Here is a 15,163-nt window from a genome sequence, read left to right on the forward strand (position 1 = left end):
AGCTAATGCCTCAAAATGTGCCTTCCTTTACTCTGTGCTTGCCCCCCCACCACATCCTGATAGTCCGCGCCAGGTCGTCTTTAAGTCTGCGAGTAGGTGTGTCACTTCCATCACGGTGCTGACAGATGAGAAACCTTAAAGTTTAAAACTTATAATATCTGATAGCTTTGAGGAAAATAAAACAAACAGGTTTGATCATGCTGACCACCAACAGGAACAGCAGGCTTCATATTACAGGTCTCATGCTTAGGTCTGCTCCACGTGACTGTGGAGGTTTAAAACTGGTACAACAACACCCCTGACAGAGGTCAGAGGTCACAGAAGGAATATAACCAGACACGCAGTGAGTAGAGGAAACGAGAGCAAAGGGAAGCTTTTAGAGATGGCATGAAAAGGTAAATCAAAGCACAGGATGTGCAGAAAGTGCTAATACTGCCGTGACTGATAACTGATTCGCTTCACCTCGCGCTTTCCCAGTGAGCTCAGATGTAAACTGGTTTATGTGAAAACATTTAAATAAATCAGAGGGGTAGACTGATGTTCAACACAGCCAGGGTCTCCTTGTGTTAGCTGGCTCGACAAAACCTAAAATCATATTTGAGATAACGGTGCGATGATAGTGGTTATCATCTTTCTCTGCTAATCCCTGCATCCTGGGTGGCTGTAGCCCAGGAGGCGGAGCAGGTCATCTGCTAATCAGAAGGTTGGTGGGTTGATTTGATCCAGTCTGCGTGCCAAATATCCTTGGACAAGATACTAACCCAGAGTTACTACAAATGTGTGAATGTTAGATAGAAAGCACTGGCATAGAAAAAGTCTATAAAGAACATAAAAATAAAAATGTAACACTGCTGCAAATAAGACGAGAGGTTCATACTGCAGAAAATCATCAATCTGGTGATTACAGAGTTGCACAGAGCAGATAAAAAAAAACCTTTTAATTCGAGGCAAACACTCCCACTGGTGACGGCTAAAACTTAATATTTAAATGGATCCAGTTTAAACTTGCTGTCCTGCAGCCTAATAAAGGAGATGACTGCACAGGTGTTCCTGATGGTTTCTGTGATTTCAGCAGCGTGAAAGCGATGAAGAGTTTAATTTTATGCACAGAATAAGTATCAGAACATTTAAATACTTCCTGCATCACCAACTCCGTACATGCACAGCTCACTGACAAGTTTGCACTCTAAGTTTATAGCTGGTGCCATGTTAGTAAGGTACAGGTGAAATGGAAAGCCTGAAGATAACCTGATCCCAACCAGCTCCTGCATTCAGCGCGAGTTACCACAGGGATCTAAGACGGTAAAAACCACAGAAAGCTCCGACTTTAACCTCGACATGACTCGCGATAGCATTACTCTCGCTTGTCAAATACACTCCTCGGGACTGAAACGAGACAAGCAGGAGCCACGACTTCATTCAGTTTCTGAAGATGAAATCGGCGATAAACGAGGCTGCTGTGAGGAAACCGCTGGATGAAATGAGTGATATCATCAGGAGATCCACAATATTTCCTAACATAGTCCTGACACTCTTCAACATGCCCGCGCTCCTCCTCCTGTTGTAAACGTAACCAGGACGAGTCCGGACAGGAGCTCGTCTTCTCAAGCCGATCCGTTTCCATGGAAACCTCAATGGGAGATTTTTTTCTGGTCTTAAAAATTCTGCAGTGTCAGACTTTAGTTGGAGCTCGCCTGAAGTGAGAAGAGTCATGCTAATCCTGTCTTACTCACATTTACATGCAGCAGTGAGCTCCCTGTGGGGTCAGTCTGCAGGAAACTACATTTCCCAAAATGCACTTAAAACCATGAAGCTTTTAAAGACTTTCAGCCTTCCAGCAGCCTGCTCAGAGGACACCTCTGATCCCTGTAAACAAGCTTCAGAGGAGCTACTGCTAACCTTTCCCGATGTTCAGCACCTTCAACAAATAAAACAACAGCCGAGTAAAACTCTAAACCTGAGCTCCACTTCATGTGGAGAAAGTAACCGCTGTATTTTCTAAGCTGCAGACTCAGAGGGAGGAAATCCTCCCAGCTGAGTGCAACACGTCACCGTGGTGGAAGATGGCGAGAGTTTCCCCTGAGTCATCACTCCTGTGCTGCAGGAGAGGACGGAGGGAAAAAGTAAAGCAGAAGACTGAGGACATAATTACCCAGGATGGAGTGAACACGAACAGAGAGCTGAGTCCTCAGAATCAGGATGGGCTTCCTTCCTTTCCTGTGGAAAAATAAGAAACCGTTTGAGTTCAGAACAAAAAACAGTCACGACTCAGAGTTCAGGTTCAGTCAGAGCAGCCAGCTCCGTGACAGACATCTAACCAGATTAACTTTTGTGTAATCGAATCATCGTACGAGAGGGACATGGCACTCAAAGAGTCCCGAGTTGGCATATTTGAGAGAACACAGAGTCAGTAAAGACGATGGAAGAAGAACCTCCAAAGTGGGTTTTATCAGATCTGAGTGCAGTTTTCACAAAGACTTGCTTCTACAAGGAGTCCTGATCCACTGTCAGTGTGATCAGTGTGTGCAGACAGCTGGTCTGAGGTGATCCCAGAACAGCTGAGTTTCCACATACAGTCAGACTGCGGCATGCTGGGATTAGAGTATGGAAAGAACGACAGCATGAAGGTATGGAAAGAATGAGAGCGAGAAAGAAGGAGAAACGGGAGAAGGGAAGATGTAAAGGTGGGCGTGTTTGTCTGGAGGCTAAAAGAGGAATACGTTTTTCAGACGCTCTTACAGCATCGCACAGAGTTTACACTGCTGGACACACACAGTCACCAAGCAGCTATAATGTGTTTCAGTTCCACATCACTGAAATGAATGTGATTCTTCACAGAAAGAAGATCCAGTCTGAGGCCTGGATTTGAACCCAGATACTCCAGCTTCCTCCCACAGTCCAAAGACCTGCATCAGGCTAGGAAGACCAACCATAGGTGTGCAGGGTTATCTGTGCACTTTAGTCCTGTGACAGACTGACCTGTCCAGGGTGTCCTGGGCCTCCTGCCCTGTGACAGCTATGATAGGCTCAACCGCCTCCTAACCCTGAATGGGATAAGTGGAAGAAAACTTATCCCACTAATTCTACTTCTTTTACTCCTTTTATGCATTATTTTGATTATTCATATTTCTATTACCTCTACCAAGGAAGTTGTGTTTTTGGTGCTCCTGTCTGTAGACACGAAGTTTTGATCGGTGACGAGCGGGGTCATGTTAACAATTGATTAAAAAAATGGCTTCCATCCCCCGAGGTCTTTGTGGTTAACTTCATGATTTATTGGCTGAAAATTGACGACAACTTACAAGCGTGCTGTCTGTTGGCAACATGTGAAAAGTATAAATTTAAAATATCACCTTCAAGGTCAACAGATGGATCCGAAGGTCAAAGCGATGATGCCATACAGAGTGATTTAAACCCATGTTTCTGACTCAGACAACGTTTACATGCACAGGGATTCTAAATATCACTCTGGACCTCTGAGCTTCAGATGTATATTTTAAAATTGTTATTATTTTTATATAAAATAAAATAGCAATCATCTTTAATAATTAAATTTAAAATGGTACTTCCTGTGATCTCACTTTCACATCTGCCTTTTTTAACCCCCCAGAATGTTTTACACCTTTAAAGACAGTGTTGGCAAGAGTGTATAGTATATACAGCATAAGCTCAAATTATTCCAGTGCATCTTAGCTGATGTCACAATTGGGCATCATCGTTATACTCTGAGGCACGTACGTTTTCGGGCAGCCGGTCAGTATGAAGCCGCCGCCTGCAGCGAGCAAAGCGTTTAAAGCGCCCGACGACAAAAACTGTTTTCACTTATTTATCACTAAACGTTGTGGAGATACAGAAATTCTTTTATTGCTGCCATATAATCTGCATCATTATAACTGCATTGATAACATTCTTTACAGCATTATTTCATGTAATAATATTTCTCACAGTATTGATACTGCATTACAGTTGTTTATTGAAGATGTTCATATGAGGATCCTTCCATTATGTTAACTTTTATTACAAGTACGGTTGGAAGTATTTTATACACATTGCATATCTGTGCTTACTTTGAGTTGATGTTCGGTTCATTAAGGGTTTTAAGCTTCACTGGCGTGACTTTCCAGGTGATACATGCTGAGGGAAACTAGAACATAGAAGGATAACTGCAATGCATGCTTACAGTACATGTATATAATTTAGGAATGTGTCAGGCCTGAGGCCTTAACCCATTTGGAGTCTTACTATATTTTACTTTACTTGGCAACAGATGATCAGAGTCAATAATCAGCCTCAGAGACCCTGAGGGCTTGAAGTTTTATTACCTTGTATGGAAGGTGTTACAGAAAAGAGAAGTTCTATGTCTGCTTATAGCTATTAAAGACGTACAAGATGTACGATTAACTGTGACTAATGTCGCGTGTACCCCACTGCTTTATAAGTGTCCACCACATGCATTTTGGTCAGAAGACACATGTTGATGTTTTCTCCGGGCTGTTTGATTGCACTTTTCTGGGGCCTCCGTGGTTTGTGACACTGCTCTGCATTGATCGATTTCGCGACAACGTGTAAACAACTTTTACTAAACAATCAATGTTACACATGTACTATATGAACATAATTAAAATGAATAATAACAATAGTACTTTAAATTACATAAAGTGTATTATAATGAGTAATGGTAAACTACTATTGTTTTATAATAAGGATAAAAATGTGCTTTGTCTTTATTTTAACTTGGCTATTTTTCCCCATATAATTTTTTATTTTATTTTAATACTTGAGTATGTTGTTGACAGCGTTCGTCTTGGTCTGTGTGGGTCCAGTGCTTCTTTTTTCTGTTTGTGGGGTTACAAGGACGGCATGTCTCTGCATGACATGTTTGGCTGCAGTCATGTTCCCAATAAACACACACACACACACTAAAGCTTTTCTTACGCCACATCTTCGTAGAAGCTCTCCAGCTCGTCTCGCTGCTCAGCCAGAGAAGAGTCCAGGTCCAGATAGTTTCCACTGGGAGACAGCTGGAGGGTGCAGTCTTCCAGCTGATGGACACACAGACAGAGACATATGTGAAGATCAAGTTTAACCAATGCTGAATCACGACAGAGCTCAGCTGTGAACAGATTTGTTTGTGTGTGAAAAGCCGAGGCAGAGCGAGGGACACCGATCTCTGGTGTCAGTAGAAACCGATCCTGCAGCCGCTGCTGCAAACAAACAAAACTGACTCGACCGGTTTAGCCGATGAGGTCTGTGGATCTTTGCCTCTATATTCATGTGGGAGAAAGTAATCTGCCCGGATACTGGCTAATCTGGATGAGTCTCACACTAAAGCTGCACCCAGATTTCTAAAGGATCATCCAGCCTCATAAAGCTGAAGACATTTTGAGATTTGGTAACTAATGCGAGGACACCTGCTGTCCGAATAAATCACAGACTGAAAACAGTCACATTTATGGCAAATACAACAAGATGCAACAATCCTCCAATATCAGGAGTCACACTTTATGCAAAAACTCACCAAAATTTAAGCCACCAACTTCAATTAGCTGATCAATAACAGATTTTCTGGACGATTGATTCATGCATTTATTTACAGCACAGTGTAGGACAGCTGTAGATCCGATGCTTGGCTGCAACTTCTATTTTGTGTCAACTCTAAAGCCACAGGACAAGAAAAACTCCTGACGTTGATTTACTCCAGGATCACATCGATCCATGTTGTCCTGCGTCAGAGAGAAATGCCATTTATACTTCAATATATTTATTATATTCTTGTTAAAAACAATGGAGTCCCGGTGTATCAATGTAATGTAATGAGACACAATGCTGTCAGATTCAACAGCGGCAGAAAACACTCGACTGTTGTGCCGATGCTTTAGCTCAAACAAATGCGATTCCTCCACCGTCGTTTCTGCACAACGCCCGATTTTACTGAATTTACATGACATGTAAATCTTCTGGCTGACTGGAAAAATAAAGACAAAGCGAATTATCAAGAATTAACCACGACCATTATAAAGCAGGACCGTATAACAACTCTATTGTACTTGTATATAAATAATTCATAACAATGGGCATCTCAGGACACTTTATATTATAGGAAGGTACCGATCCAACATCGTTCAACAGACGTAGTGGTTCAGTGGGAGAAACGTTTCATCACTGATCCGAGTGCTTTGTTCAGTCTCAGCTGACTGCAGGTTTCCAACCTTATAAACAGGACATTCGCACAATGACTGAAACCAGCCCCTCACTTGGCTCAGTGACGAAACGTTTCTCCCACTGAAAACGTTACGTCTGGATGAACAGAATCAACTTTTTGGGATTTATTTACCTGGATGATTGAGTACGCTTCAAGACATTATTCAACACAACTCCTTTACTTACGCGCCTAGAGGAGCGTAAGTAAAGGAGAGTTTAGGGCAGGGGTGGGCAATCTCAGTCCACGAGGGCCGGTGTCCCTGCTGGTTTTAGATGTGTCCTCGAACCAACACAGCAGATTTAAATGGCTAAATTAGCTCCTCAACATGTCCTGAAGTTCTCCAGAGGCCTGGTAACGAACTAATCCTGTGATTCAGGTGTGTTGACCCAAGGTGAGATCTAAAACCTGCAGGGACACCGGCCCTCGTGGACTGATATTGCCCACCCCTGGTTTAGCTTCCTATTCTACTTTTCATCACTAAGAACCACAAGAAAGCCCACAGTCTGAAACTGAACAGCCATGTAGGGAAATGTAGGAATAATATGACGCTAATAGGTCTTTAATATTACCGTTTCATAACTCACGAGTAGTTTTCCAGAATGTAAATGATAACATTAGAGACACGGGAGGTTTCTAATTTTTTATAGTAAGCAGTCATGCATATTTGTTTAATGTGTTTGTTGAAGGAGACACTGATTAAAGTGACTCAAAGGTTCCTTGCAGTGTTAACAGAGGCCAGTGTAATGCCATCAGATTAGTCAATGTGTTTCTGAGGTTAAATACAGTAACTTCAATTTAATCTGAGTTTAGCAGCAGGAAACAGAAGTCATCTCGCCCTTTGTCTTTAAAACATGACTGCAATTTAACTGACTCGTGTATCTGGTTGTATTGCTAAATATAACTAGGCATTACCTGCAGAACAATGGAAATGCACGCAGTGCTTTCATGTTATACATTCTTCCCTTTGGCAGTGAAAATAATTGGTCCCAGCACAGAACCCTGGGGAACTCCATGACTAACCTCTGAGTGAAGAAGGCGCGCCATCCAAATAACTTGGATTTTTATTATTGAAACTGGAACACATTCAGAAAAATCCATGTAATCTGTAATAAAACCGACTGCTTCATGCAAACAAAGTTGGTTTAGGCTGAGAGAAGCTAATTAGTAACCTTCGCTGCTGTAAATGTTTTACAGTCATTTCTAAAGCTGGAGCTGGTGTGTGACATTTGTGCTGTTGGATAATCGTACAGTTATTCAGCCGTCGTACCGTCAGCTGTAAAACATGAATGCTGCTCGCGTCAGACGTTATTCTTTTTATTTTAGAAATGGCTGTTTAACCCCTCCCTCCTTTTGTATCTGTGGTTTCTATACTTTCACTGATTTTATTTACATGTGACAGAAAGTTGCTTTAAAAAACCGATCCAACAGGTCACACACGCTCTGGGTTTTCTGGGGCAGTATGCAACAGGAATGTGTTTTTTACTCTCTCAAACAGTAAACAGGGTCTGATCCACATCAGCTTCATGTCTATTTATAGCCGCCCTGCTCGGCCTGGCAGCATGTTTGTAGCAGAGCCATGGCCAGGTACAATAATCAGTTATCAAACACATCAGGTCTGCTTTTGAGTGTCAGACTCTAGACCTGCAGGTCCACATTCTTCCTCTCCAACAACACAGATCCTTCCCGTCAGCCTGGAGCTGCACGGAGGAGGCGGAGGAGGCTCACCTCCACATTTTTAACTGATGGTGTAACTGCAGGTCACGTGGTTGTTCGTGGATTTACATTTTCTTCGCTATAATTTTCAGTAAGGATTTAAAGAAGACAGTGACCATAAAAGCAGCTCCAAACATCCCTCTGACTCAATCTGCACATTTTCAGGTTTAACTAATCTTACATCTGAGTCTACAAAAACCTTCCTTTTCTGTGAAAAGTTTGTTGAGTTTGCACTCACATTTTATACCGAGTAGTCTAAGGAGCTGGGGAAAAAAAGCATCTGGACTGCTTTAAGTTTCTTGAAGACGTTTCATCCAAGAAGCTTCTTTAGTTCTAAAACCAATTGGTTGCAAATCCCAGATTATTAAGGCCTACTGGGAGTGTCCCTAAGAGGGTTGTTGACCGACTATTGATCATCTGAGTCAGGTGTGGAAATGGGTGTAGGTCATTATCAGCCAAGGTTTCAGGCTAACCCATAGTGAGACCACGCCCCACCCTGTCATGTGATCTATTGAGATCAAATGGCCCAGGATGCGAGTGGGCGTTAAGGCGTCTGGGAAGGATCTCAAAACTGGATTATAGATGGCACAGTGGGTGTCATAAGCCCCGCCCTCTGTTCAAAGATGGTTGTTCACAGTGGACATAGATGCTTCTTTCACTCCTCTTTCAAACCATCTGTCTTCTCTGTCCAAAATGTAAACATTGGTATCCTCAAAAGAGTGACCTTTGACCTTTATGTGCAAACTGAAGAAGCTGCTTCTCGCATGAGAGGTGAAATGTCTTCAAGAAACTTCAGTCCAGTCGCTTTTCTTTCCAAGCTCCTTAGATCACCAAGACCTGGATACTAAGAACCTTCAGACTGAGAGCTTTTCTAGTCTTACCGACCACTCAAGGCGCTTTAACACCAAGTCACATTTGAACCACAGAGCACATCTACCTCACATGGTAATCTAGAATCTGCAGTTAAGCTAACAAGTGTTTGGACCGTAGGAGGAAGCTGGAGTACAGACACAGGAAGCACACACCGACTCTCCATCTCACCAGGATTCTGCCCAAATAAAGGAGTTCGGCTGTGAGTGTTAGTATTTTACGGTGATCTCCATGAAGTGGGGACAAAATGGTTAAAAATGTTTTTTAACCTAACATCTTAGAGTGGACAGGAATGGCTTAAACACATACGCACGTTGTGGCGCCTTCCTCCTCCAACTTCCCCCCCTCTTGGTCCTCATTGATTAGCATCCTATTGACCCACTGGGTCAAAATGTAGATGCTTCCGTTATGCAGAACTGTGTCATCACTGTATTTATTATTTTGCAAAACCAAACAGGAAAGGTTGAAGAACACTCCACCTTTTCTAATTTGAATCAGCTGGATTAGATGCCCTGCTACAAACTCTGAGGACAGAGACGGTAACCGTGCAAATGATTCACTCCGAGCACGAGTGTGTGTTCTTGGGCTGCACAATTAGTCAAATCTAAATCTCAATCACAATTTTGGCTTCCCACAATTAAACTAAATACTAAAAAGCGTGCTCTGACAGCTGTTCCCTTTTCCAGTCTGTATGAGTAACAAATGTTAAAAGACAGATTTACAACATCCTGTCAAAACAAACATCAAATGTCTGACACAGCAGGAAGTGAAGAGCTTGCCTCCTGAAGGGGATCATCATCCATTGTTTGGAATTACTTCAGATTTGGGGCAAGTGACGTTAACCTGGAAAGAATCACATACAAAGAGTGCTGCAGAGTTGTAACACAAATAACACACAACTGCCTGAAAACACAATGCAGTGGTTGCAAATGCGCCTCGTCCAACATCAGCTCGGACGAGTCTGTACAGCGCATCGGCCTATCAGCGCATCCATCCAGCTCCCACCAGCCAATCACATTTGACTTGATTCTAGATAAGAGTCCAGTAAACACGGGGAGTAACGAAGGCTTTGGGAAGACGTTGAGCTGATTGGACGCCTGATACGTTATCCTCTCTCTGTTCATTTGTGGCAACAGCTGACAGGGGAAATTAGAAGAGGCCCCTCAGCTGTTTTGTTCACATTCATCGTGCAGGTACAACAAATGGAGTGAAACCTTTACCAGGACACACTCTCATGCCAGGTCAATAAACACCTCGTCTGTCTGCAAAGAAGTTCTAATTGACAGGAACGTACCATGACAGAAAAGTGAAAGTGGTGCCCGGATGACTTTGTGTTTTATTTAATTTATGAATTGTATTAGAGCAGTCGTCTGTCTGAACTGGTTTGGTTGAGGAGAAAGAGGAGAAGGCGAGACGTCACGCACTGCCTAAACTAAATGAAGTATTTAGTAATGACAAAACATATGTGGAGAATCTTGTGCCGTGTGTGCTGAATGCAAGACGGGACAAACTCAGACGGTTTCCCGCGACACTGTCCGGAGATCATGTGCAAACAGCTTTACACTCGATTTAAATAAACACTACTGCTAATTTACTTTGATCCTCTTTAAAGCCGACACTGAGCGTATGAAACAAAACTCATCGACAGACTGTTTGTGCAACTGCTGCCTACAAATTTTAGGAAGGAAAAGCCTGTTCAGCTCTTATCAACACATTGCTCTTAGTATTACATCCGTCCATGCATCCATCCGAGCTTATCTGCTGTTTACAGGTCCCACCCTTTTCCTCCAAAAACCAGGCAGTGAAGCAGGAGGACAGCGATGAAATAGAACCAGCTTCGTGCAGCACAGCAGATGTAATGGCTGTGTACCATTCTCACTATCTCACTGAATCTATCAAGGAGGCGGGGAGCTGCCTCAGGTCGAGCCCTGGGGCAAGATGGGAACAATTAGGGGGTCAGTGGAGGAATGTAATCTATAGGGACTAGCGTTCTCTGGTGCTTATCTGATGCTCGAAATTCCAGCCGGGCTCCGGCTGCCTCGCGGCAGGCTGGTGTCGGGCTCACATGATGGCTATGAATCTTTGAAACAGAACTTCCTTTTTTAGAAAGTGAGAAATCAGCACTAGTGTTTCACAGAAACAGTGCAGAACATGTTCAAACAAAGACTGCTGAGCAATGATTGCTTCATCCTTCTTTTAATAACTGCAGAGGGAAAAAGAGCAAAATGTGACGTCAATAAGATGGATGAAGGCAAAACTTTAAATCATACCGCTGTAACTTTTCAACTATTAGCAATAATACATATCTGAAAGTCTGTACCTGGCAGCTCACACGGATATTTCTATTGTTTTTGTGCGCAGCGCTGTAACGTCTCACCTTCCAAACCCAAATCACTATTGAATGCTCGTAGTTACTGTAGTCTGATTACTGTCTAAAGCGGCACAGTTACATTTCTTCTACATTCTTTTGAGCATTAACGGAAACATGAGGAGTTTCTCAGTTTGAACAAGTGTGGCTCTAAAGCCTCCATCAGCTCCTAGAAGTTACGGGTCCCGTTTCCTTGTCTGCAGCTATGACCACGGTAGCTCGAGGCTGAAGCTTGTGAGAGCTTTTGATCGCTTGAGAGCTGGAAATTTTTCCTGGAAAACTACTTGTGCATTTATGGCAGTCGGGTTAAGACAGATGAGGGAACCATGAGATTCATCATCAGTAAATTGCTCTTGTGACGCTGACTGGATGGACTAACCATTAAAACACATCTTCAGATATGTCATCGTCATGCTTCGGTTTCACTGTTAAAGCTGTGTTTGCACTGCAGGGACTAGGAGGCTTTGGAAGAGCTCAGTGTGTTTCCACTGCCGGGACTCTGTTCTTCACTGGCAAAGAAACCGCTTTACAAAATAAATGTCTGAAGGAATTATTATCTTAAGGTTCTGGAACTTTTTGGGTCAGCCTTGCAGCTCGAAACGCTCCTGATTGGTGCTCACCACTATTATTAAAAATAAAAAATATGTAGTTGTTGCTAATGCGTTTGTTTACTATGCTGTGGCCTTAGAGCAGCATGCCAAACATGGACTGAAAATAAGGTGTAGTAGAGTCGTGCACAAAAATGACATGTGTGACTCATCTGGAGCACAAATGCAGAGAACTAAAGGCCAAAGGTGAACAAGGCTCCTGGGACTAAAGGTTGTGAGTACACTGGGTTTCATGGCAACTTCCATTCTTTTGTGTTAACACCAGATGAAACAAGGTCTAAATTAAGCGCCAAGTTTTACCTCCAAATAATTCCTGATCCAACTTTCTTTCATAAGTACATGCAGCTTCCTGCCAGGGCTTGCAGCTCTGAACATTTCTGACTGGTTCAGTTATTTGGAGTTTTTTCAACTATTTTTTCAAAGACCATTAAAAAAAAAATAAATAAATAAAAAAAAAATACTAAAACTACAACATGGAGTTACAAAAGACAGATGGAAATGACCACACAGTCCAAGCTTCATTAGGCTGTAACAGTGAAGAAGAAATGCACGGGTACAGACAGTTGTGAGCAGCTCTTGGTGTGTGAAAATAATGCAACTTTAATTCAATTCCAATTAAATGCAGTGGAACTTTATATAGCATCAAACAACACCTCAAGGTGCTTTATTTTTAAAAGGTAAAGACCCTAAAACAATAGAGAGAAAACTGGCAACCCATTATGAGCACACATTTGGCGACTGTGGGAAGGAAAAACTCCCTTTTAACAGGAAGAAACCATCAGCAGAACCGGGCTCAGGATTCTGCTGCGAATAAAATACTTATTATAAATACCTGTGAAAAAAAACCCTTTAAAAATTAAATAAAGACAGAATGTGAAGGAAAAAGATGCTTGTTTATGTACAAGGCTGCACTTTAGTGTAATACCACTTTTCACCACAAGGTCGTAAAACGAGTGTATCTCTTTTAACCAAACACGTAACTAAGAAGACATAAGGGTCTGGAAAAAAGGCTGCGCTAAAATAAATAAATAAATATTTGACTTGTAATAAACTCCTCCTGACAGTGGACTAATTAAAACGTGCAGAGTGTCATTACAAAAGGCAGCTTTAAAAACAGCCCTTGCTTTTCTTGATAAGTCAGGTAAATAATAACGTTCTCAAGGAGCTTTAGTACGAGTGAAATCAAAGATGGCAACTTTAGCTTCTTGGAAATTTTGTGGAAATTAGGTTCGTGTACAGCGGTTGTCATGAAAACCATCCAGCCTCAGAGAAATCGCTGCTCTGAAGTTAGCCTGTAAGTTTCCACAGCTTCATAATGCTACCTAATGTCAGACAGTCCCACAACACTGGCACCATCAGGGCTCACTGAATTATAACACTGCTGCTAATCTTCATTTAACAGGCTGCAATTAAAAGCTTCTTGTATTACAGCCCATCGTAAACTCTGTAGCCAAAAGTCATTTAGATGTTTCTGACAGTCGCCCATTAAAATTAACCTCATTTCATTTTGACGCTTAAACCAGACGCCGCTTTTGTCAGCAATGTTACGCAATCACTTTATTGTGCCGTGTACTTCAGACCATCAGAACTGTGGAATGTGTGCTTACATGTAACATGACTAACTGCAGTGTAACAGCATGCTGACATAATGCTGAGTGAGCCTGAGTGACATGACGCTGCAGTCACTTCCTGTTTGGAAAAACAGACTCCTTAGCACAAAGAAGCATCATTAGTCACCCAAGCAACAGGAAACAGGACCACGAAGCTTATTCCGTTTTTCCAAACAACGACGCATTAAATTCACCATTTTCAGCCACATTTTCAGCTCCCTGACAGAATGGACCATTGAGAAGCGGAGCAACACGACTTCTCACAATAATTTCATGAGGCAAAACTGCACATACATAGCTTCAAAGGGCAGGAAGACTACTTCTTCATTTTGAATCAATCCAGTTTTATTTATACAGTCCCTGTTCACAACAATCACCTGCAGACACTTCCCAGTGATACAAATGTTCAGAAGATCCAGTATGAGCAGCACTTTGTGACAGTGGGGAGGAAGAACTTCCTTTAAACAGGAAGAGACCCTTAAGGTCTGCCTCCCATTCTACTTTCAGAAAAGCAGGAACCACAAGTAAGCCTGCAGGCTGAATAATATTATTCTATGAGGTCTTTACAATATGACACGGCCTGATCATTCGGTTTGAGAGGGAAATAATAGGACACAAGTCCCCCCACAGCTTTCAGGCATTAAATGGTCTTTTTGATGAAAGACAAACGATTTGGTCTTAAACCCGTGATGAACACAGAGTCAGCAGGGTTCACCCTTTAGGGAAGATAACCAAGTGTACAAAATGTTGTTGACATTTCAGTCTGAGCGCACAGGGTGCTGAGTGTTTTGGTTTTTTCCTTTGAGACTTCCCGGTGGGGTCATTCAGGTCTACCTTCTGTCCCCGAAATAAACCTGGAGTTACAGTTCGTTAATTTAACCTTTTCCACTTAGCTTCCCTTCACTGCACCTGCACTTATTCAGTTCCTAACCTTTCATCTTTCTGAAGGCACATTATGCAGTTTTATATTGCCTTCTGCCCCTTTTCCATCTCGATTAAACAGACGGCTTTATTTTGTCTCAGGGTGCTGCTGAATGCCTCTGCTGTGAAAATAACCCTGCAGTGACGTTAAGCCTTATTGATTATGTTCTGATCGATTCTGAATCCCTGACAGAGAAAGGGGGCTTGGGACTAAGGAAAAAGCTCTCACGTGGAAAATCAGACTGAAAAAAGAGAAACGGATATAAGTCTAATTAAAACGTTTTCTACTTTAATGAGGAGCAGGTCGATAAAGTCCTGTTTCTCTTACACTTGTATTGATTTCAGTATTAAATGTGTAAAAGGAATAACAGCTGCTATCCTGTTGAACGACTCGCGTTTCGGCTCCAACTCGGACGCACCAGGCTGTATGATTTTAAAGTCCGGTGTGTGTTTTTGGACTGCAGCAAACATCATAAACGCCTCTTTGACACCTGAAAACTGTCGCCTGCCTCGGATAATTCGAGGCATTTAAAACTTATTCCCACCCCAGCCTCTCTGTCCGGTCCGGTTTCGCAGGTTTCCCCGTAAAGGTTTAAGCTCCCCGGCAGGACTGGCGTTAACCAGGTAGTCCCGTCAGTGACCCACCTTCAGCGGCGGCTCCAGCAGCTTGTGGATCCCGGCGATCTGCTCGCTGAGCGGCAGGTTCTCTTCCAGGTTCACCGTCGGAGGTCTCCGAGGTTCGGGGAAGTTTGTGCAGATAAACGGATCCGAGTCCTCCAAGTACTGGACCCGGCAGACGATGGAGGCCATGGCCATGCGCCCGTGACCCGACTGCGGCTGTAAAAGTGCGAGCTGTCGGCGAAGGTCCGTC

The 15,163-nt window shown here is 42.8% G+C and overlaps 1 protein-coding gene across 6 annotated transcripts in view; it reads right to left on the reverse strand.

The window, feature by feature from the left end:
- fhod1 (formin homology 2 domain containing 1) overlaps positions 1–15,163 on the reverse strand; it is a 51,062-nt gene extending 35,899 nt beyond the window's left edge. For all 6 annotated transcript variants that reach the window (XM_080884001.1, XM_080884000.1, XM_080883999.1 and 3 more), the window contains exons 1-3: positions 14,938–15,163; positions 4,936–5,042; positions 2,153–2,217 (exon numbers count right to left, since the gene is read on the reverse strand). In XM_080884001.1, the coding sequence (XP_080740127.1) occupies positions 2,153–2,217; positions 4,936–5,042; positions 14,938–15,108 (343 nt within the window). In that variant the 5' untranslated portion in view covers positions 15,109–15,163. The remainder of the gene's footprint in view (positions 1–2,152; positions 2,218–4,935; positions 5,043–14,937) is intronic.

The sequence above is a fragment of the Rhamphochromis sp. 'chilingali' genome (genome assembly GCF_963969265.1).
Source record: "Rhamphochromis sp. 'chilingali' genome assembly, chromosome: 6".
Taxonomy (NCBI): domain Eukaryota; kingdom Metazoa; phylum Chordata; class Actinopteri; order Cichliformes; family Cichlidae; genus Rhamphochromis; species Rhamphochromis sp. 'chilingali'.